The sequence below is a fragment of the Drosophila albomicans genome, chromosome 2R (genome assembly GCF_009650485.2).
Source record: "Drosophila albomicans strain 15112-1751.03 chromosome 2R, ASM965048v2, whole genome shotgun sequence".
Taxonomy (NCBI): Eukaryota; Metazoa; Arthropoda; class Insecta; order Diptera; family Drosophilidae; genus Drosophila; species Drosophila albomicans.
In genome coordinates this window covers 11,076,759-11,101,720 of record NC_047631.2, presented here as the reverse complement: position 1 = coordinate 11,101,720, position 24,962 = coordinate 11,076,759, and the positions used below count along the sequence as shown (strand labels likewise).

The 24,962-nt window shown below is 36.0% G+C and overlaps 5 protein-coding genes across 6 annotated transcripts in view; 3 read left to right on the top strand and 2 right to left on the bottom strand.

Annotated features, from left to right (window-relative positions):
- The window catches only part of LOC117573688 (acetylcholine receptor subunit alpha-like 1), an 84,840-nt gene extending 66,008 nt beyond the window's left edge, over window positions 1–18,832 (top strand). Inside the window, exon 10 of one of the 2 annotated variants that reach the window (XM_052007989.1) lies at window positions 18,744–18,832. In XM_052007989.1, the coding sequence (XP_051863949.1) occupies window positions 18,744–18,788 (45 nt within the window). In that variant the 3' untranslated portion in view covers window positions 18,789–18,832. Of the gene's footprint in view, window positions 1–321; window positions 5,804–18,743 lie in introns of those variants that run through there. The other variant, XM_034257043.2, reaches the window with a different exon arrangement.
- Window positions 10,101–11,197, bottom strand: LOC117575291 (uncharacterized). Its single transcript, XM_034259438.2, has 3 exons — window positions 10,895–11,197; window positions 10,619–10,827; window positions 10,101–10,554 (listed from the first exon to the last, which is right to left on the bottom strand). The coding sequence occupies exons 1-3, from the start codon at window positions 11,075–11,077 to the stop codon at window positions 10,245–10,247; spliced, it is 702 nt and encodes a 233-aa protein (XP_034115329.1). The 5' UTR covers window positions 11,078–11,197; the 3' UTR covers window positions 10,101–10,244.
- LOC117573314 (uncharacterized) lies at window positions 12,557–13,856 on the bottom strand. The gene is made up of 3 exons (XM_052007991.1): window positions 13,562–13,856; window positions 12,925–13,505; window positions 12,557–12,842 (listed from the first exon to the last, which is right to left on the bottom strand). The coding sequence occupies exons 1-3, from the start codon at window positions 13,775–13,777 to the stop codon at window positions 12,557–12,559; spliced, it is 1,083 nt and encodes a 360-aa protein (XP_051863951.1). The 5' UTR covers window positions 13,778–13,856.
- LOC117573306 (uncharacterized) lies at window positions 14,091–19,496 on the top strand. The gene is made up of 6 exons (XM_034256411.2): window positions 14,091–14,514; window positions 14,604–14,818; window positions 18,102–18,270; window positions 18,424–18,635; window positions 18,744–18,854; window positions 19,312–19,496. The coding sequence occupies exons 1-6, from the start codon at window positions 14,122–14,124 to the stop codon at window positions 19,493–19,495; spliced, it is 1,284 nt and encodes a 427-aa protein (XP_034112302.1). The 5' UTR covers window positions 14,091–14,121; the 3' UTR covers window position 19,496.
- Window positions 19,497–20,890: 1,394 nt separating this feature from the next.
- LOC117573305 (uncharacterized) lies at window positions 20,891–23,374 on the top strand. The gene is given in 6 exon segments (XM_034256410.2): window positions 20,891–21,634; window positions 21,725–21,891; window positions 21,954–22,070; window positions 22,789–22,858; window positions 22,903–23,159; window positions 23,228–23,374. Coding segments are annotated over 6 exon segments (1,065 nt in total). The 5' UTR covers window positions 20,891–21,301; the 3' UTR covers window positions 23,349–23,374.
- Window positions 23,375–24,962: the final 1,588 nt, after the last annotated feature.

Genomic DNA, 24,962 nt, shown 5'->3' with positions numbered 1-24,962 from the left:
CAGCACCAGCTCTAGTTTCTGGTTTCAACTTTTGCCATCAAATTTGAATCGATAACCAAATTTTTGTAATTTTGCTAATGAATTGAAAGGTACAGCTCGAAAATAGATTGTGGTTACATTGCTAAGTAGACAGAATTTTAACAACTGAAATCTACATTATATTAATTAAATGTTCCTCGAAGGCAAGGTCATTTTATTAAACACTTTGCACATAATTTATTTTAAATATACATATAAATTATTGTATATAAAACTCTCAAATAAGTACTTACTTACCCTTAACTAACACCACAATTGTTTTCTCATCTGATTTCTTGAAAGGTGGAGGAAGATTGGAAATACGTAGCCATGGTATTGGATCGTATGTTTCTTTGGATTTTCGCAATCGCTTGCGTGGTCGGCACAGCGCTAATTATATTGCAAGCGCCTAGTTTGTACGATCAATCGCAGCCGATTGATATATTATATTCGAAAATTGCCAAAAAGAAATTCGAACTGCTCAAAATGGGCAGTGAAAACTCCTTATAGCGACCACTTGGGTTCGCAGCGGGCTGGTGGAATTTAATCATCAGCTCGTTGCGAGCCCTGTTCGCCGCCCGGGACGATGATCGTGGATAATATACAATGAGCAACACCATGAGCATATCATCAGCGTTATACAACACTAACAGCAGCAGCAACAGCATCAGCAGCGATAGTGTCAATACTAGTAATTCCGATAACAATAACGATAACGAAGTGATAAGCAGCTCATGGAGCCCATTGTAAACATTTGCGGAGCGAAGCGAACATTGGAAACATTAAACATAAAAGCAAAACAAAAACTACGATTAATCAAGCAAGTGCAAGTTTTGGAGCAGTTGATCAAAATATGTATGTAAAGTAATTCAAAACAAGTACTGTAGTGCTGCATAACGTAAAAATAAACGTTAATAACTGTGTCGTCAACAAAATCAACTAATACATAGGTGCGACATGTTCAAAGGCTGGCAAAACCAGTTGAAGTGGAAAGCTTAGTTAGTAATTTTTGATAGATGTCTGATGATTGTGTAGGTGTTGGGATGGTTGTGCAGTGTTGCACAATGTGGCAGCGCCAGTGTTGTAAAAATAGTTTTTTTTGTAAGTTATATTGAATTTTTGAGCGCCAAAAAGTTCCTTGTTGATTTTAAGTTCTAAAGTTTCACAAAATAGAACAACAACAAACACACATAACAAAAAATGTTTTAAAACGGCATTTTAAAATTATTAACAAAAACCAAATTGTATTGACTGCATGTGTTCAGTGTGTTTCAATGTGTATGTGAGAGTGTTACTTTGTATGTGTGTGCGTGAATGAAGTTAATGTAATCAATTTTAATTATTTGTCTATTTGTGCATATTTTTCTGATTATTTTAAGCAAACCACAAAAAAAAAACCGAAAGAAAACAATTTGCAAAATGCATTGCATATTATTAAAAATAAAAAACAAACTGGTTTTAGCACTAGTTATGCCTAAATCATAAGTAACTAAATTATATGACATCTATACTTAATTAATACATAAGTCTTAATTAGTCTTAGCTAAGCTACATACATTTTAAGCAAATTTAAATAATATTAACATTAACATTAATATTACAAAACAAATACCAAAAAGTTCGCCTCAAGGCAACTTGGTCAAATGAAGCGCGAAATTCTGAAATAAATTTAGTTAAATGTTGGTAAACAAACATCAAATTTTTAAGCTCACACATTTTTACTACAACAAATACACACTCATATTACCATTTGTATATCTAACAAGAGTATATATGAAAACATTAATACATATATAAATACAAAATATTTAGATATTTAAAAATCACAAAAGTCTAAACAATTTAATTAAGAACACTCACAAAATAACAGCAAACAAAAACCTTAAAAAAAATTCAACCAAAGTAAATGGCTCATTGTTATATTGTGGCGCTATTCGTTTATGTAATTTTTAACAAGTTTATTGAAGTATAAAACATAAATTCAATTAGCACTTATCTCTGATCATCTGAACAAGTTTGTCAACAAAAACTCTATCAGTTAAAAGCCATTAATCAATGCTCAAACTAAGTGATTATCTATATTGTTGATTGCAGAGAAAGTATTTCCTTTTCTGTGAAACTCGTTTCTAACGTGCCAAAAGACTATTAATCAATATTATTTGACTTCTTACAGGGTATACCCACTTCGAAATCTTCCCCACAAAAAAGAGAACTTTGCATATTAGCTGTTAAAACATACTTACAGAATTTTAGATGCAATGTGCAAGTAATGTACTTAAACAATAAAAATTGTTTCTTAAGGGTTTTGAGCCATTCTTAAAATTTGATTATTTTTGAATTGCGTGTGCCATTCTGTTCTGACTGTTAATTAAGCATTTCGCAGATCCAACGGTTCACTTGCAGTTTGAAAACTTTTTAATAGCCTGCAGCTGAAGAGAGAAAAGGGAAATTGGCACGCTGTTGGCCATTTTAGAGGTCTGTGCTGTGGGCAATTCAGGGAAAACACCTCAAAGTTAAACGACTTGGGCTATCTAAATGCACCACAAGGGTTTTCTTAAATATTTTCATTTAATTGATTTTTAAAGTTTTGCCACTGTTACAGACAAGAAAACTAAAAAAAAAATAATTTTAAAAATCGCGAATACCACAGGGTGGCTGCAAGCGCCATAGAGTATGCAACAAATTAAGTGAGGAATGCAATTCACATTGCGCATGTGTTTGTATGGGTAAGGGAGAATGCAAATATGAAAGTATGTGTGTGTGCGTGTGTGTGTAAACAGTAAGCGAATAATAAACGAAAAATAAACATAATTCGCACAACTTTCATGCAAATGCCAGAAAAGAGGAAAAACATAAACTAAATCTACCAAAACTATTAGCAAGGAATGCCGCGACAACTCTGCTCAGAGTTGTCAAGCTGTTGTGCTGTTTATAATTGCGATGATTGTTTTTGTTCTTTATGCTGGTCCTCGGCTGTGTGTGTGTGTGTGTGTGTGTGTGTGTGTGTGTGTGTGAAGTGGCAAAAGTTTAATTAAAATTCCAAATCGAAAATATTCAGCATTTGCGAATCTGAATTAATTAAAATAGTTTGCCGAGACATCAAATGCACCAGAACAAAGGCACGACAGTGTTTAAATTATACAGACATGGATTATTTATTCTGTGAGTGGTACGTAGATGAGTTAAAATTGTTGTGCAACTCATTTATCCTGTGTCTAACAAGACACTTGAAAGTTGCTTCAACTATGTGTGTGTCAATTGCCTCTCATTCAACATTTTAATAATTTCATATATTCAGTACCAATTTAATTGTATTCTATTGTTCTGATTTGAATAAATTTAAATAGAAATACACAGATTTTGTTTCGAGCTATCATATGCAGTTTCCATTGTCCAGAGGCTATTTGTTTGGAAGTGCTAAAAGGAATCAGTGTTAATTGCATAAACGAATAGCGTAGCACACAAACAGAATAACAAACACAAACACCCACGAAACCCACAAAAATAATAACAGCAATAACGTGACAGTAACAGACACACATTTGCACATAAGTATAAAACAATATTTAAAACGAAAAAAATAAATAAATAGAAGCGCCAATCTGGTGTATTAAAATGTAAAGTGCATAAAAATCAACAGTTAACATTTTTTAAATATTTAGCTATTAAATTAACGTAAACTAAATGTAAAAGAAATATCATAAAAAAAATTATAAATAAAACAAAAAAATTGCTAAGCATTTAAACACACGAATACGAATACAAAAAAACTAATACCAATATGAAAACGAAAACAAATACAACTACATACATACATATACACACACTCAACCACAGCAACAGCAACCCATAATAAAATATGATAATTGTATATTGAATAATTACATCAAATATTAAAAGTATTTAACTGAGCTTATAAAATTAAAAACAAAAAAACAAACCAATTAATAAATAAATTAAAATGCCAAACAGAAATGAGGAAAAACTATTTGACAACTGTCTCGACTTCCGTTATGAAAAGCATATAAATAAAAAGTCTGAAAAATATATATACACACACATTACGAGTATATACTTAAATGCATACATATATAATATAAAATAAATGCCAAACATTCACACGCGGCGTATACACAAAGTGTATATACTTAAAACAAGCCGATTTAACTGGTCCGAATGAGAAACAAAATGCAACATCGCAAGTGATGTGCTTGAAATATGCACAGATAAATTCTATTGGCTAACAACAGATAAATAGCATCACAATCAATCAGCAACACACAGGACTATTCTGAATTTCATTTTCAAAGAAGTGTTTTGAAAATCAATTAAAGTGAAATATAGCTAATGCTTTCCATTCATCATAGATCAAGAAAAATGCAACTGTTTCGAAAGTGAAATTCAAAATGACGATGTCAATAAGTGCGTATATCTTAAATAATATTCCTGCGACAATTAAAACGAGACAACCGTAACTTGTTTGTAAATAGAACGAAACTCTTGGAAAAAAAATAAATTCTTGTTTTATTACCTTTGAATTGTATATGACAATTAATTGTATAAAGTTAATACACACCACATTTACAAAAGCGTTCTTAACCCGAATGTGTAGTGTATAAGGCTTGCTTGCTTTGTTCCATGTGTGCATTTCTAAGATAATTTTCGACACTATTTGGTTGCTGTGTGTTTGGCATGGCCACCTGCCTCTGAGGTAAATCGCGATTGGTCCTCATGCCAAGCACATTCTGATTTACCTACACCTAGAACAATTTAATGTTTAAATAGCAAATGAAAGAAAACAACATTTTAGCTAAACAACTTTTTGTTATAGTTTTAGACAATCAACTTAAAACATTATTTATAAATCAAAATGAAAACAAAAATTAAAAATAAAAAAAAAAAAAACAATGACAAGTAAATGGCGTAACTTTTCTGTGAATAAATTTAACTTAATAACGTAAATGCATATTTAAATTACAATCGCATCTGAATTGTGTATAGAAAAAAAAGAACTATTAAGTGGGCTTTAAAAATTTGTTGAATTTAAAGCCACAATTAATCGTAAATTAATAACAAATTACACAAAAAAGAAAAAAAAACAAGAGAAAATAATCGATAGGAAGTAAAAGCAAAATTAAATTTCAACTACCATTTTTGTAAATTGTTTCACTTGGGAAAATCGACACGCTAAAAAAAACAAAACATTAATGAAAAACCAAAAAAAAAGAAAGAAGAAAAAAAACAAATTACATAAATAAATAATATAACAAGAACGTACCAACTATGCAAACTCGAAGGCAATTCGAGGAAAAGTCAAATACATAGACGTGTATATGCTCTCATTGGTTGTGTTTTTAGGTTATAATCAAACAGGCTTGTGCGTGTGTGTGCGTGTATGTGTGTACATGTATGCGCAAGCACGAGCAAACAATCGGTCATTCAATCAGTCAGTCAGTTAGTCAGTCGGTTAGTCGGTCAGTCGATCATTCAGTACAATTCGAATTCATAATTGTACAGTTCATTTGCACATTCAAAATATAACTTATGTATGTAATTAATTACGAAAATTAAATTAAACAATGAACAAAATGAACACACATCGTGTTTAAGTGTAAATTATGCCAATAATGTCAAACATTTTCAATTTGCCTTTTTAAAACGCGTTTTACTTTTACGTTTTAGGTTATAGCTAAAGGTTTAAAGGGCTTCATGTGGAAAAAAAACTAAAAACCAAAAAAAAAAAAAGAGAAACACAAAAATTCAACAGAAAAACCCAATTGAAAAATGTTGCAGTATAAGTTTTGTGCACTGCAAATAAAAACCCAATTTGATAAGAAAACATGTAATTTAAATACTGCCACAAATAAGACAAAATAAAACAAGCAAACAAAATGTATAATTATACTCGTATATTGGCATGCATGCATACTTATTGTATAAGTATATGTATATGATACTTAGTCGTATGTATGTATGTATATGTATACGTTTTTGATGTGTGTGTGTTTCTCACATGGGTATATTCACACTCGAAACGAATAGTCATATAAGGTACTCGTACGATAATTCAGACATTGCAAAACGGGGCTCGAAGTTAACATTGTGGTTAAGATACTTAAGTACTTAATGCAAACCACTAGTCAGTACGTTACAAATACTAACTCTACATAAAATACTAACCTACATTTTGTATATATGAAACAATAACAGAACGTTAGCAAACACTCACAACACACATTCACATTCGCATAACCACACTCACAGACGCGCACACGTTACAAAGAGTTTAAACAAATAAACAGACACAAACAAAAGAGAATAACTAAGTAGTTAAATAAATAAAAACCAGGCTCAGATCCAAAACTAATAATAAATAATAAATGTTATGGTCAGTCCAAAATTGCACCCAAACGCATGCAAACATAATTTAAGACAGAAAAGCAGGAAAGCAACAAGAATTTATTTCAGGTACAATTGTTTTGAGTACAGTAATCACCAGCAGACAACGAAATTGTGTACACAAATTGCTAGACAACACATGCAGCAACAAGAAGAACAACAAGAGCAACAAGAACATTTAGTGGATTGCACCATAATCCAATTTATCAATATGTATATCATTGATGAGTGCCAAAGCAGCATCGTAGATGAATTGCCCTTTCCAATACTCGCAGTTAACAAACACTAAAATGCCTGTAATAGAGATTTCTTTAAAATTTATTTCATTCAAATCTATTGAGTCTGTCTTGCTTGCCCCATTCGGAAAGGGCATTCAGCAACCACAAAGTGTTTCATTTTATGCAATTTTTGGAGCCACACTTAGCACTTACAATAATCATAATTAGTTAATGAAACGAAGAGAAATAGTTATTAACAAAATATACTTATTAATGAGGTAAAAATTATGAAAAACCAATACTAAGTACATATTTGATATATATGCGGCTTGACCCTGAGATTCAAAAACATAAAATCGGATGTCTTCCAATCAAAGGTCGTCTTTTGTAGCAAACACAACAAGAATCAAAGTCTGCGTATTGCTAAACCAAAAATAATTGGAAGAGCACTGGCAAATGGAGCTGATAAATGAAAAACCAAAAGTAATTCTACTACTACTACTACTACTACTACGAATACTACTACTACTACAAACACACACACATACATACGTACAGAGACATTCACACACACTCGCAAATACTTAAAACACTCACCACAAAACACGCACTGTAGGGCAACTCAAACATCGCCAATATCCATTGCATACTTTTAGGGCAATCGTTTCAATACCCCTTCATCATCTTCGCCAAATTGACAAACTTATTAAGTACCTGACAATAGAATCCACATGATTACCAGTTCTATCATCTTCCCCATGCACTAGACATTTCTCTCTCAGATGTATTCAGAACCCCGGTCTTGTACATACTTAAACATTAAATATTGCGTTGAGTTGCCAAACATAAAGAAGAAGAAAAAATCAATCGAAAGTGCAATGAATAAAAGGTTTCAACGACAGCAAAAACAAATTTAAACACATCAAAATATTTCACACACAACAACACATTGTTGGCCCTGTCAAAGTTTCAATCGAAACGTATTTTAAATATTTTATTTTGCGCAATTTGGCAGCGATTTTATTTCAGAATACTATTGTAAAATATTTCAAAAGTTAATTCAGTTTCCCAATCATAAAAATCCGCTTTGCTGTTGTACAAATTTGTTTAATTCCATATATTATCCCTTCGAGGCAACCAATTTCTATTTAAATATGGATATTATTTCAAATTACAAAAAGGGATACTCGTAAATTCCAATAAAGCGCAGTCATAGTAGGAGAAAACACTGGAATCAATAAACATTTTTTTACTTCATCGAAAAATATATGAAATGATAAATTATGAAAGTGAATTTTGGAATTGACTAAATTGCATTGTAAAAAATTAAGCGACTTCAGGTTTTTATTAACTGTAAGCGTATTACGGCAAAAGCACAACACGCACACACTTACACACACAGATACAGACCCATACAATCACATAGACTAAATCGTGCTCAGACAAAATAGACAGACACTACTACCAATACTTAAATTGTATAAAGTGCATACAGCATCTTTTTGATCGCATCGTTTTAATGTAGTAGTATGATAATTTGTACATGTGTATATGTGCATGTATGTATGCATAAATGATTGTATCTGTGTTTTCTTCATATGTATTTTATCGAAATGGAATTTGAATCTGACGAATGCAGATATCTTTATAAAATGTAGTTTGAAACCCGCATTCATTGTGCATACGAATGCACATATGCATATGTATGTATGTGTGTACATATATTTTGTGTATTAATTGTTAGGTGCCGTTAGTTTTAAGTGCTTCTGTTGCATTCACGTCTGTATATGTATACAATTTACAACAATTATTTAAATTTGTCTTAATTCGATTGAATTTCAATTGAATACAACAAAAAATACACAAACATGGTATTTAAATATATATAAATACACATAACAATTACATAAATGTATTACAGATTTTAGCAACAAGATTTTTATCTTAGAAAGCAAGCAAAAGAATACACAAAGAAATGCAAAAATTACAAAATGCAACTACAAGTAAAAATCTTGCAACTCACTGGGGAAAACAACACCACAAATTAACGTTAAATATAATAAATGCCATTGTGCAAGCTACACTAACAAATATTTGATCAATACTATAAATAAAAAATACATAAAAACCAAAAAAAAAATAAAAAACAAAATGGAAATATTAAAAAAATAGCAGCAAACGGACGCCAAAATAAAATGTTAAAACTAAACAAGATTTTAGGTAGGCGTGTGTAGCGCTTGATAAAACCAAAAGTTTTGCAAAAATTATACAAAAAATCAAATTTTGACTAAATTGAAAATTTAGTTAAAAACCAAATTAAAAAAAGTAAAACAAAAAAAAAAACAAAAAAATACAAAACAAGCATATACTAAGCTATGGGTATAGGAAAAGTATGTAAAATATTTGCAATTATAATTAAACATCAACAAATGTTAGTATTAAGTGTAGGCTAACTGCAAATTAACAACAACGTCAAAAATAATAACAAGAGCGCAACAAATTTGCCCATTAATATTCAAGGTAAATGTCAAACACGAATTACATTTTAAAAATTGCATTTACATTTCACATAAAAAGACATATACATATATATACACGCATATAATATGAAATGTATGTATGTATTACACGTACATATTCAAACTCCTTTGAATAACAAACAACAACAACAACAAACAAACAAACATATTAGCTAACAATTAAAATTACACAACACAGCGAGAAAAACAATTCCACGCGCACACAAATTGTAACTTAACAACAAGAAACAAAAACGTAAAACAAGAGCAACCACAACAAACTATAAAACATACTATAATAACAAACAAATCATTAAATACTAGCATTAAACAAAATGTATAACGTGCAGTTTGCATTGGCAAAAAAATATAAAACAACAAAATTACATTGGAGCTAAAATCTAAGAAACTATAAAAGTGGCAAGGATAAAAATGAAGAAACATAATAAAAACAATTGCAAATGAACAACATTTGAATAAACGAAAACAAAGATAAAAGATTATAAATGAAAAATGCATAAAAAGAACTCAACAATTACTATATAAATAAATGTTACGCGTTATTAAATAAAGAAGAATGAAAATAATTTGTTTTAAAAAATGCAAAGCTGTTTTCTTTTCGCAAGATTGGAAGGGGAAATTAGTGAAGTTTTGAAGCATTTTCAAAAGGGTACGTATAAGATCAATATCAACCCGATAATTATATCCAATACTTAGGAATATATTTTTTACACCCGTTACGCATAGGGTAAGATAATATTATAATTTTGTTCCTGCAGGAAAATAATATTGTTATTGTTATATGTTACAGGCAAAAATAAGCGCCTCCGAACCTATGAAATATATATTATATTAATGGTCTTTCGTTATACTAAAAATAGCCTTTGGAATATTTTTATATTTTTTGGTATATCAATATGGTATATTTTGAGAATATTACCTCTCCGCTTCGCTTTTATTAATGCGTGTCGCACAGTTGAGCACACTCAACTTGTTTTTGTTTGATTGAGTTCATAATTTTCACGCCAATTTAAGATTTAACTTATTTTCACCGCATTTATTTTACCAGCTTTCTCTAGCAATTAGTTTCTCACATGAAATTGTATTTGTTAAACTGCGCTGGAGCTGATGCAAAGTTGCCCAGAGCCAGTGCCAGCAAAGAGAAGTGGCAGCCCGGATAGAGCTCATGGCACTCTCGTGTCTGTCGCTTCGAGTGTCGATAGATTCGGTCATAGTGATGATGCGCCTGCGGCTCATGCTCCACAACGGATGAAGTGGGCAGACTGAAAACAGCACGCACAAGTTCCTCCAACATGTTGCCGCGTTGCCCGGGAGCATGCATATACTTAGCGCTCTCGCAGAGGGCACGAGCTACACAAGCGCGTCCATTGAATCCCATGCTGAAGATATCATGATTGTAAAAGTAGGCATGAGGTTGAGGCATCAATCAAGAGCAATACTCACTGGTCGAATGCTGTCTGCACCTCGTCGAAGAAACTACGACGTGAACGACGCAGTATCATTGGCTTAGTAAGATTGGCTGCCAAGCCATGGGCATGCTGAATCACCCAATTATGATTGGGCAGATCGTAGGCGACACCCCAGTTGACGGCCCAACTCAGATAGTCGACATCTGGATTACCAATCATGCCAACGGTTAAGCAAATCGCCGCCTGTGCAAAAAGCAAATAGTTGCCATTGAAACTACTGCATTAGCAGTTGGGGCAAGAACACTCACACCGAAACCGAAGAACCCTCCGGAAATGCCAGATAACGTTTCCGTCGACTGTGGACTTTTGCCACCGCACGCGTTACATTTGCATTTGGCGAAGACTCATCAAGGTCCTTGGCTAGATGCGTGTTTGCAAGTGCAAGTGCAATCAAAATGCTTCCAATTGAAATAAAGTGGAGCAAGCGCGTCATTTTGTCGGCATCGCGTTCGGTTTAAGACTGGCGATTCGCGCTATGGGCTTAACTGCCCTCCGCCTCTGACTACATGCCGCTTTAGGGGGCGCCTATTAGCTCAAGTGATGTTGACTGCACTGATTAGCGGCTGGCTGCAAACTGACCAACAACGGGTCAATAGTATTAACTGGTTACACTGACGCCACCGCCACCGCCGTCGACTCCCGTCCCATGTCAACACAGTCGACATGGTCGACTGACGACTGCCCCATGCAAATTTATGTCAACAATGAAATTCTCGACCTCTTCGCAATGATAAAAAAAAATTGGTTCAATATTTTTTTAGTCAGGGGTGCAGGCAGGAAATATTTACATGGGGTTCAAAACTTCAATAAACAATTTGTGCACACTGTGTAGTAGTGTTTTGCTTCAGAGACCTTCGACAATGATTTAGTTTTTATTTTTATTGATGCACATACCTTTTTGATCCCTGACTGGGCCTCTGTCTTGAACAAACAAGTAAAAGCCAAAAATAAATAATACAATTTACGAAATATAAAGTGTGGCCTTTTAACAAGGAAATGGGAAAAACAAACCTAAAATACACAAATGCCATATATACAAACAATCATACATATACATACATATATGTTTTATATTTGTAGATGCCAATAAATATGTCAGCATTTGGGTATTTGCTTAAATTCAATTGCATTTTTTGGCATGGCACATAATAAAATAAAATTTTTTGCATTGCCAATTTATAGCCAGGAAGCTTTTGGCAAGATTTAAAAAATTTGTAGTTGCGATTGCTCTGCAAAAAAGGTAATTTGAGATTTTCAATGCTCGGAACTTGCCAAAAGCTCTGCTACATGTCGAAAGTCTTAATTTGGTATTAAACTATACATGTTCATGTTGTCTTCATATAATACTTCAATAATATAATATTAATCTTAACAACAGAATGAACTAACATAAGGCCCAGATAAATTTGTTAGTTAATTTAATTTAAATTAAAAAAGCATTTAATAGAAAGATTACATACATATGACAATTGACGCAATTGTTTTTATTTATCAGATCCTTTTCATTTAATTAAACTAGGGAGTTAATGTACAAAATGTAATCAGCGTGTCAACTACAATTTCCACAACATAAGCAAAGCTCATTCACTATGTGTAATACTTATGTACATATCTATAATTTTTCCACTTTCCTCAGCGAATGAATCAATCTGCATTTATAAATTTTGGAATTTTTAACAGCCAATCTATTAAATTGTATGTTTTTTTTTTTTAACCACTAGATTTTGATTATGTTTGATACCAAATAACTTTAAATAATATAAAAGTATTATTGTTCTCTCATGTTTGGATTTGCATAATACTAAATGTCCCCGAGATATATGTTGAGATCATAATTGGGCAAGAGCACTAAGAGTCGAGTACACCGCCCCGGAGCAGGAAATAAAATGAAGTATTTATTTCATTGTGTCTTTTATGTCGTTTTATTAAATGATTGTGCAAATTTGGTCTGAAAATGTTTGCTGAATTGCAGCAAAAAACTCTGGGGACAATGTAGCCCATACCACTGTGCGCATTCATGCAATGTATGGCCGGCGGTGAAGGCCTTGCGATATGTGGGCTTATGGGCAATCTCCGGATGTACGTAGCGCAACAGAATGCGAAAGATATCATGGAACAGCGATTGTCCAGGCGGTGCCAGCAGATGGCGCGATTCACACAGCGTTCGCATGATGCAGTAACGCGGCTGATACTGATGCCTATAAAAAAAGGGGCAGCAACAACAGCAGTAAGGGGGAGATAAATAGATTGTCGAGCTTTAAGCGTATTTACTTTACTCACAATTCGGACAGCATTACGAGCAAGTCGAAGAGCATGCCATGTGGACTCTGTCCCTGGTTCAGCAGATTTGCACCATTCCTCTCGAGCTCACGCCTCAGACGACGCGATATCGCCGTTGGTCGGCAATAATAGTTGCCATACGCATCCTTCACCAGCTGCGAGGCCGGACAACCTGTACTCTGTACGCTGGACTTACGATGGCCCAAAATGGGTGCTACTTGCGGATAGTTATAATAAAACGAATGCACGGGATCGGCGGGACTTAGGGGCACAATCACAGGCTGCTGTGGGTGTATGAAGGGGTCAACTGGAGCTGGTTGGATAGGCTGAATGTACGGCTGCACTGGAGCTGGCAGCACTATCGTTGGAATGGCAGGTGGAGGAGGTGGCGGCGGTGGTGGTGGCGGCGGCGGTGGAGGAGGTGGTGGTGGCGTTGGTAGGGGCGGCTTTGGTTTGCCTCTGCGTCGTGGCAACCAATCGGCCACAGATCCTGGCATATCATAAATGGCTGTAGCCTCGCCCAGCAGCAACATGCCTCTGGGAATAGTGTCCAATATGGCCTTGGCACAATTGGCAGTCAGCTGTTGGGGATTAAAACATAAAACCATGCTGATCTAGTTGCTCGATGATGACTCACCGTGATGGAGGTGCCCAGTTCAAAGATGAGCCATCTCTTCTGGCGCTGCAGCAGATGCGGCAGATGCGTTGGTTTCTCGCGCAGGTAACTGACACCCCGACTCATACTGGAGCTCGGAGTGGAAGTAGAAGTGGAGCTAGTGGAGTTCTGTGAGCTGACCAAGGTTAGCAAGAGCAGCAGCAGGGCTGCCTGCAAAGAGCAGGCGCGATTTGCCATAACGTCGATCAAAGACTAACGACTGACCCAGCGTTGCAGTTAGTTGTAGAGCACAACTGGCCGAGATTAAGAGACAAGTGCGTGGCCCGCTAATTTGGGCCAGGCCATCATGCATTGCAGATGTTGTTTGACTAAAAAATTAGTTCGAGTTGAACACACACACAACGAACTGAGAATCGGGTCATCAGCATCGAAACCAGTTGGCAATCTAATTTAATTAACAGCTTGGCATTTGAGAGCACCAATCGAAATCAATGAGGGAATGCTTAAACAAAAGCACACCTAAAAGTTAAAATCAGCGACCAAATTTTTGATTCAGTTTGGTAAAAAGACGCAAACCAAGAATGTCCAAAACTTGGCTGACTTGGTCAACATCACTGTTGCTGCAAGGGCTGGTGTTGATGTTGGTGTTGGGTCCATGCCAGTGTCAATTTCTATCAGCAGATGCCTGGTCCAAGAGCAATGTGCTCGATGTGTTCGCCACAGTGCCGCAACTGGCAAATGAAGCCAGTGGAGCGCACACAATTCAGCAAACCCACAACAACAACGTCACGCTGACAGACGAAGAGACGGACGATGAAACTGAGGAGGATTTGGATTTGGATCTGGATCCGTTGGCACCGCATGCGGCTGCCGCCGCTGCTGCCACTGATGCTGCTTCAATGATGCCATTGTCGCAGCGTAAACTCTCGAGGGGTAAACGCTTTGTGGCATTTCCATTGGGTTCATCGGCTTCTGTAAGTCAACACACTCTAACACTCACACACAATAGATGAAAACTTTCAGCATAGTTTAAGCCAAAATGCTTTACACAAAACTTACTTAGGTCGCCGTCTGCCTAACCACAGGCGTCCTCGGCAATCCCGACTACTTGTATCTCAGCTTTGGCCTCAATTGGGGCGTTGCCTATGATTTGCCCAACATCACATGGGTCCTGAACAATGCCCACGGCTGGAACACAAAGAAACCGATGGCGGCCGTAGCCAAAATCAAACGCAGGCATCGACGTGATGTCTATGGCAACTTGGAGACAATGATAGACAGGTAAGTCCAATCATATCCGAAATAAACCACAAGTGTTACGGACACACTCCCCACACAAAAGCTGTCAGGAATATTCAGTTCATGCATTACAAACGTGTGGGATTATAGTTATCGCATAGGCTCAGCAAAGACTCTGTGGTTTTTAGTTTTTTTTTTGTGAAAAAAATGGTATTACTAACGTTTGAATTATTGATTAGAGTTAACATAGTTCTGCATCTACTTTATAAGAATATTTAAACACAAAAAATATCTTTAAGTTCTCTCTCATATTATGCTAAGAACTTTCGAGATTATTAACGTGTTTAATTCCTAAAATAAACAATTTAATTTAAAAAAAAAACCTAAAGCTAGTATAAATAAACTTTATAAATCGACAGTCTTATTACGTAATGCACTAGCATTAAGTTATTTTATTTTCAATAACTATTATTTCTAAATAACAAAGCAAACACTTTACCATAAATTACTTTGAATTCACAACATACTTCAAGCTTAAAGCCTCTTCTGTTTCAAAGCAACTCTTTGATATTTCTAATTATAAAATGGCCCAATTTTGTATGAAGGGCATCTTGAAATCATCGACAAGTTGATTTCATCATTCACGTATTTACATTTAAATTGAGGCATTCAATAAATATCCCAATACTCCCATCATATGTAGCTACTTTACATGCCTCAAGTGTCTCCTCCAGAGTTGTATGTACGAATTGACTTACTCCCCGCAAAAATACATATGTATTATACATTCTGAGTATGTAGAGTGTGTGTTTGTCAGTGTGTATGTGTGTATGTGAGTGTGTGGTATAGTGCCAAATTCAGAGCACCCACTTGGCTTATCACGCACAGTGCGGCGAGCAAAGCCAAGACAACTTCAGAGACCAAGTCGTGTTGCGCCATCTTACAGAGACTCGACCTGCCACATTCTCTTGCGCCTGCCGTGTGTGTATGATAGTGTGTGGGAGTGAGTATCTGTGGCTGTGTGTGTGGGTGTGGGTGCGGGTGTGTGAATGCGTGCGGCTGGCATAATAATAAAATGTTGGTATTTTATATTAGCATTTAAATTGGCTTTTTGTATGCTTCGGAAATAGTTTAATATCCGAAAAGTCTTTTCGGCACGACGCACAACTTTAACATTGAGACCCACCGAGAACAGCGCAACGAAAAATGCATATCAAAATAGAGAAAATAGACCCATAATTGGTCAGAATAACGAGCATCTGCATAGCGAGGAAATGTGAGAGGGCAAGTGACACATCTGCATATATCACAAGAATGCGAATAGTTTTTCTTATGGCCCAGTACAAGTATCTCTCTTATCAAAAGCGAAACAGATACCGCAAACTTACACACACACTCACACATACATTGTCATGGTAATCAAAGAGCTTTTGGCCTATTTGTACGTCATTTGCAGTGGTCGGCTAAGCTTCAAGTGGTCATCACAGAACTTTTTGGCGATCCCATTTTTACTTTAACTTTGCCACGATGATGTTCTGTCTCTTCGTCGCACATCTATCTGGGTGTCCCATTGACCTTAGCTCATCTTGAGATTGCGGGTCTCCTTCTGCTCGATACTGCTCTATTTCATGATTGTTTTCATTTGAATCGATTCGATTCGTTTGCGATTCGTTTTCGCTTCGATTGTCTGCTTTGCTTAGCGCTCACTCAATTGATGCCTGCCAATTTGAGCATTGACTTTTGCCTCCTGCTTTACGAGCGTTTCTTCTTCTAATGGGTCAACTAAGCGCACTGCTTTGCCCCCAAAGTGTTCGCCAACACACACACATACGTAGACATACGCCTACACATCCATGGGTATTGGTAACTAAGACAGCAGCAGGATATGTGCGTATTGCGTATGCCCTGTGGGGTTAATGAAGTTGTTTGTTTGCTTGTTTCAACATTTCCAGCCATTGGAATTGGCCAACACATTGAAGCTGACACAGACTTTTACACAGTACTGTATGAACGCTTGACATTACCCGTTGTTCCGTTTGTGCGAGGAGAGTTTAATAAATCTGTCAATTACTTATGTTTACAGAAATAAACAATAGAGAATAGAAAAGAGAAACAAAATTTGAAAATAAATCAAGTATTTTTTATCTTTAAATGTTAATTTAATTTTAATGTATTGTTCACAAAAAATTACCCTTATATGATATGTTTTCGAATATACCCTAGAATAATACTATATATTGCCTCTTAGTTTTGCACAAGAAAATATTTCCCCCCAATAAAGTTATTCTTATATTACCTAGTTATAGTTATATTGCCTCTTAGTTTTGCATTCAAAAAAAATATATAACTCTAATAAGTCTGTAAATATAAGTATCTATTTTTAATATATATTCATTATAATTTATAGTGCAATTCAATACTCTAATTCCATAAGCTCTATTTATTTACTCTGTAAATCTGCTTAATTTTAACTGATTATTTTTATATAATCTAGAAATCATTGATTATTTTAAAAAATTGCTGAAAAGTTAAACATTGTTTAAATTTACTAAAGTTTCCACCCACCTTTGGCAAATGTTCACGCCATCAATGGTGGAAGGGCAATCAAATCATCGATCTTCATCGTCGCTGTCGACGGTATCTTTGACTTCTCCACAGGCGCTAACTATTTTTCGCACAAGACACATGACACAACGACCAAGCAGGTGCCAGACACACACACACACAAGCACATCGAGTAAAATAAACCGAGACTGCAGATAGGAAAAGAGAGAGGAAGAGAGCAGAATTGAGCATTGAGTGCAGGCAATTCAATTAAGCTGCAGCACCTGACTGAGGTATAGTATAGTATAGTCAGCTTGAGGCGTCGGCCTGTGTGTGGTCTGTCTGTCGCTGCCTCTGTCTCGGTCTGTGTCTGTGCGATGTTTATTGTAAACGTGACTACGACGGCTGCAAGTTGCTGTAAGTGCATGTTGCGAGCATTGCGGTTGCATTCTCCACAGCACTAACTGCCGATTGACACATTTGCACTTTGGCAATTTCTTTGGCAACGATTCTTGGCCTTTTAGACAAAAGGCCACCATTCAGTTTCAGTTCAGTTCGCAGAGCATCGACGAGTTGCACACGTAGCAATCGTAGCATCGCAGCATCGTAGTAGCATGGCCGTGATTTACGCGAATTTCGTATTGTTTAATTATCGTTTATTTATTGCACAGTTTTTGATTTACGATTTAATTGCAACGACAAGTGCTGCAAACGCCACAACGTCCACTTTCATGAGCCATAAAACCGACGCGCCACTTGAACCTGGTCATGCCAACGCTTCCAATGATTTATGGCCACCGCCAACATTGATGACTATGATGGAACGTGCAAAGACAACGACATCTCCTCCGCCTCCACCACCTCAATCGACAGACAAAGCCAAATCCGTGCGCTCATTGAGCCGATCCAAACGCTATCTCAGCTTTCCCGAGGGCTCCTCTTTTACAGTATGTGTCAACTGTCATTGTACACAGCCCTTTTCCCCTCTCATAATCCCAGACTCCTCACAGACTCACAACTGAGAGCAGATGAATTACACGTGCAACTGTTATTTCTTTTTTTTTGTTTTTTTTTTGTCTCCGTCATTTTATTGTGTTCAGGTGTCAGTGTGCTTCACTGTGGGAATCATTGGCAATCCCTACTACGCCCACAATAGTTTCGGCCTGAATTGGGGAGTTGCCTACGATCTGCCCAACAATTCGTGGATTCTCCAGAGTCTGCATGGCTTTTCACAACGTCCTGTGGCGGCAGTTATACTTCGTAGGCGCACTAGGAACGCCATCTATCAGGATATCGAGACTATAGTCGATAAGTAAGGCGGGGAATATATGTAGATACGTTACATTGAAATTACATCATACGTATTCATCTGTAGTTTAAAGAACACTCTCTATATATATATTCATCTGTTTGCTTACAGCATGGGTTACAATGGACGCGATTGCGTCTTGCGTACACTGTGTGAAAGTCGTCAGTATTTCCAGCGAACAAAACTGAACATGGTCGGAGAAATGTTGCGCGCAATCTTCAGGTTAGTATTGTTCACTTGCTTCATATATTGTTTGATAATCTTTATACACTACACAGCACTTAAACACATAAATTACTTAACACTTAAATTAAGTGATCATTATGTACTACTCAACACTTAAAATAATAAGTTAGAAATTAGAAAATCGATAATAAAGTACTTCTCATGTGTGATCAACGCTAGAAGTAATAGAAAAAACAAGATTCAGCTTTGTAAAAACTGACTATAACGAAGAGAAATAATTGAAAATATTGTCTTTCCTTAGTATTATTAGTTATTATTTAAAAATATTAAAAAAAAAAAAACTGCAAGCAATACACAAAAAAGTTAAGGCAGAAAAAAAGTAATAAAAAAAAAAAAATTATTAATATTGTAATCGATAAAGCCATATATTATTTGTTTATTAATTTTATTTTTATTTATTTTATGTATTTTCCTATTTAACTCTCACCCACAGTTTACCCAAGCAGCGCATATTTAAACGAGAACTTGAAGAGAACGCGGATATTGTACACTACGATAACGCCTATCGACACGCCCATGACTTTGATTGCGAAAAGCAATATGATTGCCAATTCTCACTACTGGAACTGGCATTCGGGAAGTATTCAACACCACCGAAAAATTATTATGCTCAATAAATTGCAATGCTTAAAATTATCTTATGAAATCGTTTTAATGGCCTCTTTCCTATCAGTCCTGTCTTCTCTGGTTACCCCAACTCCCCTCCCCTCTGCCCAGTGACAATACTCATACTTGTTGCCATCGGGTTATAAATGGCAATTCATTATTCTTGACTGCACCTCGACCCCATCTCTGTTAAGCACAGCTCACTTGAGAGGCTGCCATTATGCCCCCCAGTTGGGATGTGTTGTCATGCTTCGAGTCACTCTGGATGGAAATGGAGATGGAGATGGTGAAGAAGCATCTGACGGATGTATGTCAGATTCCGTTTGCCGCCTGGCGCCTGCGACCTGCACAAAAGCTTGAACATTATTTAATTGAAAAGAAATACAACAACAGCAGAAGCAACAACAACAACAATCACAACAGCGAAATACATTTGGCAAAGTTTTCGAAATTTAATTCAATCAACAAGCTGGGAAAATTGCATGACATGACAGTTGAGTGAAAATTGAGTGGGGCATTTACGTACTGCCAGCGCAAAAGTTTTAGTCCGCTTTACTAGACAGCTGACAATTTTCGTATCTGAAAGATACATACTACACACATACTCGTATCTGAGTTGGAAGCGAGACATGGGTGTCTAAATCGTTTAATAAAGTGAACAGCTAAAACTCTGACAACTTAATGATGTGTGTGTTTTCATTAATACCGTCGAGAAGAGATATTTTATTCTTCAGCTATCTATCATTCCTCGATTTGGAACAATTCTAAATCTGATAACTGTTAGAGTTTAATTGAGATACTTTTATTGGCAAGCAGCAAAAGTATTTCTATTTATTCATCTTTTCAAGCTTACTCTATTAGATCGTATTAGATCGTTTTGTATTTATATACAAATTAAAACTCATATTATATCATTTACTAGAATTCAATAAACTGTTCCATAGTTTTTGTTTAATTGGGATATTTCACTAATGTTTTTTGTTATGTTAACCGTGATGTACCCACATCGAAAATTTAAATTGAGATTCATGCAGATGCTTCGACAAGTTGAAGCAAATATGTGTATAAAAAAAATTGTTTTTTAAAACACCAATAAAAAAAAATTGTTTGATGAAAACGAAAAAACAATTCGTTATTAGAACAATTAGTGATTTTAAATTGATTCGAGAATAGTTTTAACAGATATGAACTCGATTCGGGTTTCACACCTATTTCATGATTGCGCCCACGATTATCCACTTCATGTGGACACGAAAATAACTATCATGAAAGCTAGTGAAAAAGTGTTAACAAGTGAATGTCATGTCCAGCTCTATGCTGAAGACAACTGGAGAAACGGTCGACAGAAGAAGTTAAAATGAAGAGAACAAAAAAATAAAATAAACGAAGCAAGCTATGTCACAATACCGCACAAAGCGATAAATAAGTAAATAAGCAACGCAAGAGCAGCACGAACAACAAAGTCAGAACAGAGCAGAAAAAAACAGAAGAGGACAACGGCGTTGGCTTTGACTTTGTTTGTTTGTCTGCTGTGAGTTCGGGCTTTGAGTTGGGTTGGGCCGGGCTGGTCTATACCGGTATTTATGTCAAAGAGATTAAATATACCAAGCGTATCAGTCACCAGGAAAAACTGGACCGAAGCGCGTCTCACAACCAAAGCGGTGCGTCAGTCAGCCGGAAGTGCGAGAAGAAATAAGAGAAGCTAAATAAGCATTTGACGATGTGAACAAAACTTTGTGTAAAATACAATTAAGCATAGATAGGAGAAAATACACAGAGTTATTTTGTGTTGTGTAATATACTTCATCGTATTGGTAATGTCGTTAACAAGTGCAGTCTTAATTAGGAGCAGGATGAATAGCTCCACTCCCAACAATTCCTCATCATCATCGACATGGATGCGGTTATTGCAGTTACTGTTGATGTTGCTTCTGTTTTGGATGTGCTTAACTGTCGTTGATTGTGCTGACGGTTTTGATGCGGTTTCACAGCCTTCTGCTGGGGATATCAACTATAACAACAGCACCCACAACAATGTTGACATGCATGACAACTATGACAACTTCAACCAACTGACAGCCAACAATGAGACAAGGGTATTGAGACGCGGCAAACGTTACCTGGAGTTCACCAAAGGTTCTCGTATGTCGGTGGGTTGTTTGTGCGCAGCATTTTAGAGCGGTTACAGTCTCGAATGTCTCAATTTTCCTCACCCATTCTGCTTGTATGTGTTTCCACAGTGGCGTACCAATGGCAAAAACAATCTTTTCAAAATAAACACAATCTTCTCTTATGGTTATGGCTTTCGCGCCAATTATCCATTTCCCGATCCCAAGGATCAACGCAAGAGGAATCGAGTTCTATTCAAGCGCGATTTGTTTTCAAAACTTGAGTCTGCTTTAGATGGGTAAGTTTTAGTTTAACCTTAGTTTAACTTAATTGATTTATCAAAGCTTTTTCCCTGATTAGCCATGGATTTGATGGACGTGCGTGTTTGTTAAAATCTTTCTGCACCGCACTTTATGATGTTGATAAGCCTCAGCGAAAGAGCGGCATGTTGTTCAAGCTACTTAAGCTAATATTCAGGTAATAATGTACTTTTTTTTTTTTTTAATATAATCATATAAAGAAATAATTAAGAAAACAAGCACAAAGTTATTTGTGATGTAGTTAGTTTAATATACATAAATGTCGTCTAAAATCGATATTTCAAATAATTATTTATTGATGACTAAAACAAAAAAATGTAAAGCATTGTGTCAGAAATCACACCTTTTAATATACAAAATACCATGTATCTTATTCTAATTAGTCATTATTATATTTTTACATTTAGTTTAGTAATGCACACTGACGTTTCTTACGAATCCAAGCGCAATAACGACTTTAAAAATGAAGTTGTTACGAGTCTGTTATAAGCTGTCCCAAATTTTAAGCTCACAACTAAATTCTACGCCTTTAAAATCTATATATACTTTGATGTACTCAATTCTTGAGCAGTCAGTCCACATTTAACGTCACTTTACCACGAAATCGTAGAGTGATAAAAGAGTTTAGAACTAGGCCAGATGACACAATTAGCAGATACGTCGTAATGCGTATAATCAACAGAACCATTGTGATATCTGTTAGAACCTCGTGCCTTTGTCACACATGTAACTGACCGGTCAGTTGTCATTTGGGGACTTCAGTTTGGCATTTACACTGCAGCCACAACAATGGGTGCTCTGCAGGTCTCTCTGCTGCTTGCGGCGATGGTTGCTGTGGCAATGACATTCGAGCAGGACTACACGATGCCGCTGAGACGGCAAAAGCGATTTCTGGACATAATAGAGACAAGTCGAATATTTGTGGGTATAACAAATTGAGCAGCAGTCCCTTTTGGCTAACTGACGCATTTTGTTTTTGAAATTTTAAGTTTCGCGTTAACGTCAAGAACAATGTGATAGCGTCCCCAGTAATTTGGGCACATGGCTATGGCTTTCGCGCCAATACTCCCATACTGGTGAAGCGTGAGAATCGACCCTTCAGAAGGGATACCTACGAGCTGGTGCACGAGCTCATGGAGCGTAGTGGTTTCGATGGTCAGGCGTGTGTGCTAAAGGCATATTGCACTGCTTTGGCCGGAGAACATGGTCAGGGTTTCTTGTTTAAATTATTGAAGTACATGTTTATGTAAGTGAGCTAATAAACTTTTGATATCTATCTCTAATATCAAGGTCTTTTCTGTTTATCTCTTGCAGCTTGGACGATCACGAGAAGCATCACATGCCTTATCTGCGAGAAGAGAACTGCCAGCAAATCTTACACAGCCATTGTCCCCTGAGCTTCGATAGCATTTCTCCCTATACTGACGATGTATGAACGTAATTTCTGTCTGAACTTGATGTGAAAATAAATTTTGTTTGCGTTTGCGTTAAAAAAAATTCATAAAATGTTTTATTGTGTAATGCTTGCCTCATGCGATGTTGGCAAGTATTTAAATGTCTCTTCAGCTATTCTGTATCAACACCACGAAAACACTTTACATTTTTCCGGGATCTCTTTCATCATAGTATCACTCAACAATTCAGCTTTAAATGACTTTTGTGAACCTCAATTGGCTGTTGTTGTCAATATAGCACATGTATAATTAAAAGCAAACAACAGACAACAATTCATTATTTGCATTCCATTGACATTTACTTGTTGTCCTTTTGATGGAATGAAAAATAAACGTGTAATGTTGATATAATTGTCCAATATTATTATCAATTATATTGAAAGCACTTTGTATCTTTCAGTTATTTGTAGAACAGCATATTGCGGATGCTCATCGAACCAAGTCTGGTTTTATTCAACCCCGAAAGTTTTATTGCACTTGACACTACAAAAAAAAACCGTGTGATTAAAAATAATGAATTGTACTTAATGTCGAGTTTATGCAAATGATAAGTAGTTTTTCACAAGTATTTAAACATACTTTGGCGCATTGCGTTTAATGCTCATGAACTTTGGTTTGGATTGTTTTTGTTATTGTAGCGACTGCGTGTGGTTGTAGTTGTCTGCATTTTGTTATTTATAATTAACTTGTGCTATTTTCAGGTGGCCATTTTTTATACGATTTTGTAATGCCAACAGCAACATGCATTTAATTGGCAGTTTTATTAAACAGTTGGGCGAAAGTGGACTGCCAAGCTGAGAAAAAATAATGTAGCATACTTTTTTGCGCTGGCTCATTGTTGACCTCATTGCATGACAAAAGTTTCAGCTGCTGTTGATGCTGCTGCTGCTGTTTAATGTCACCAGCATGAAATGCCAAGTGTTGTTAAAATGTTTGCGGGCGCCTTTGAGGCACTTGCCACGCCCTTGCCCGCAGACCTGTCGCCCACGCACAGAGTATTAAAAATTAACTTTAATTAAGTTGAAAACATAAATTACACACACGCACACTGGAGCATTAAAATGCACACTCTTACACACATCCTCATGTTTTGTTGTAATTTCACAATTTGGGTTTGTTGTTGGTGCTGTTGTCGTTGTTGTTGTTGCTGCCGCTGTTGCATGCACCATTCAAGTTTGTTGCGCACTCAGAGAGAACTTCCGTCGGCGACGACCACAAACAAAAACTTGAAGCGCTTGTTGTATTTTTGCCAGGTATTTTGCCACGCACCACAACCATACACACCCACACACATACAGAAACTTGCATAACCTCAATCAAGTATTAATTATGTTTGTTGTGCAAGAAATTGCAGCAGAGCAGAGCAGAGAAAAGCCCAACACAATTTCAATTTCAGTTTCATTGCCATGCCAAGTTTTACCCTTTGCCCTTTGCGCTATGCCCCCAGCTGACAGCATCAATTTACTGCTTAATGTGACTTTGCTGCAATTTCTGTTGCTATTTTTTTTTTTTAATTTGTTCTGAAATAAGTTAATGCAATTTGAATTGCACTTATGCTTTAATTATCGTGTCTCGCAATTAAAATCCATTTTTGA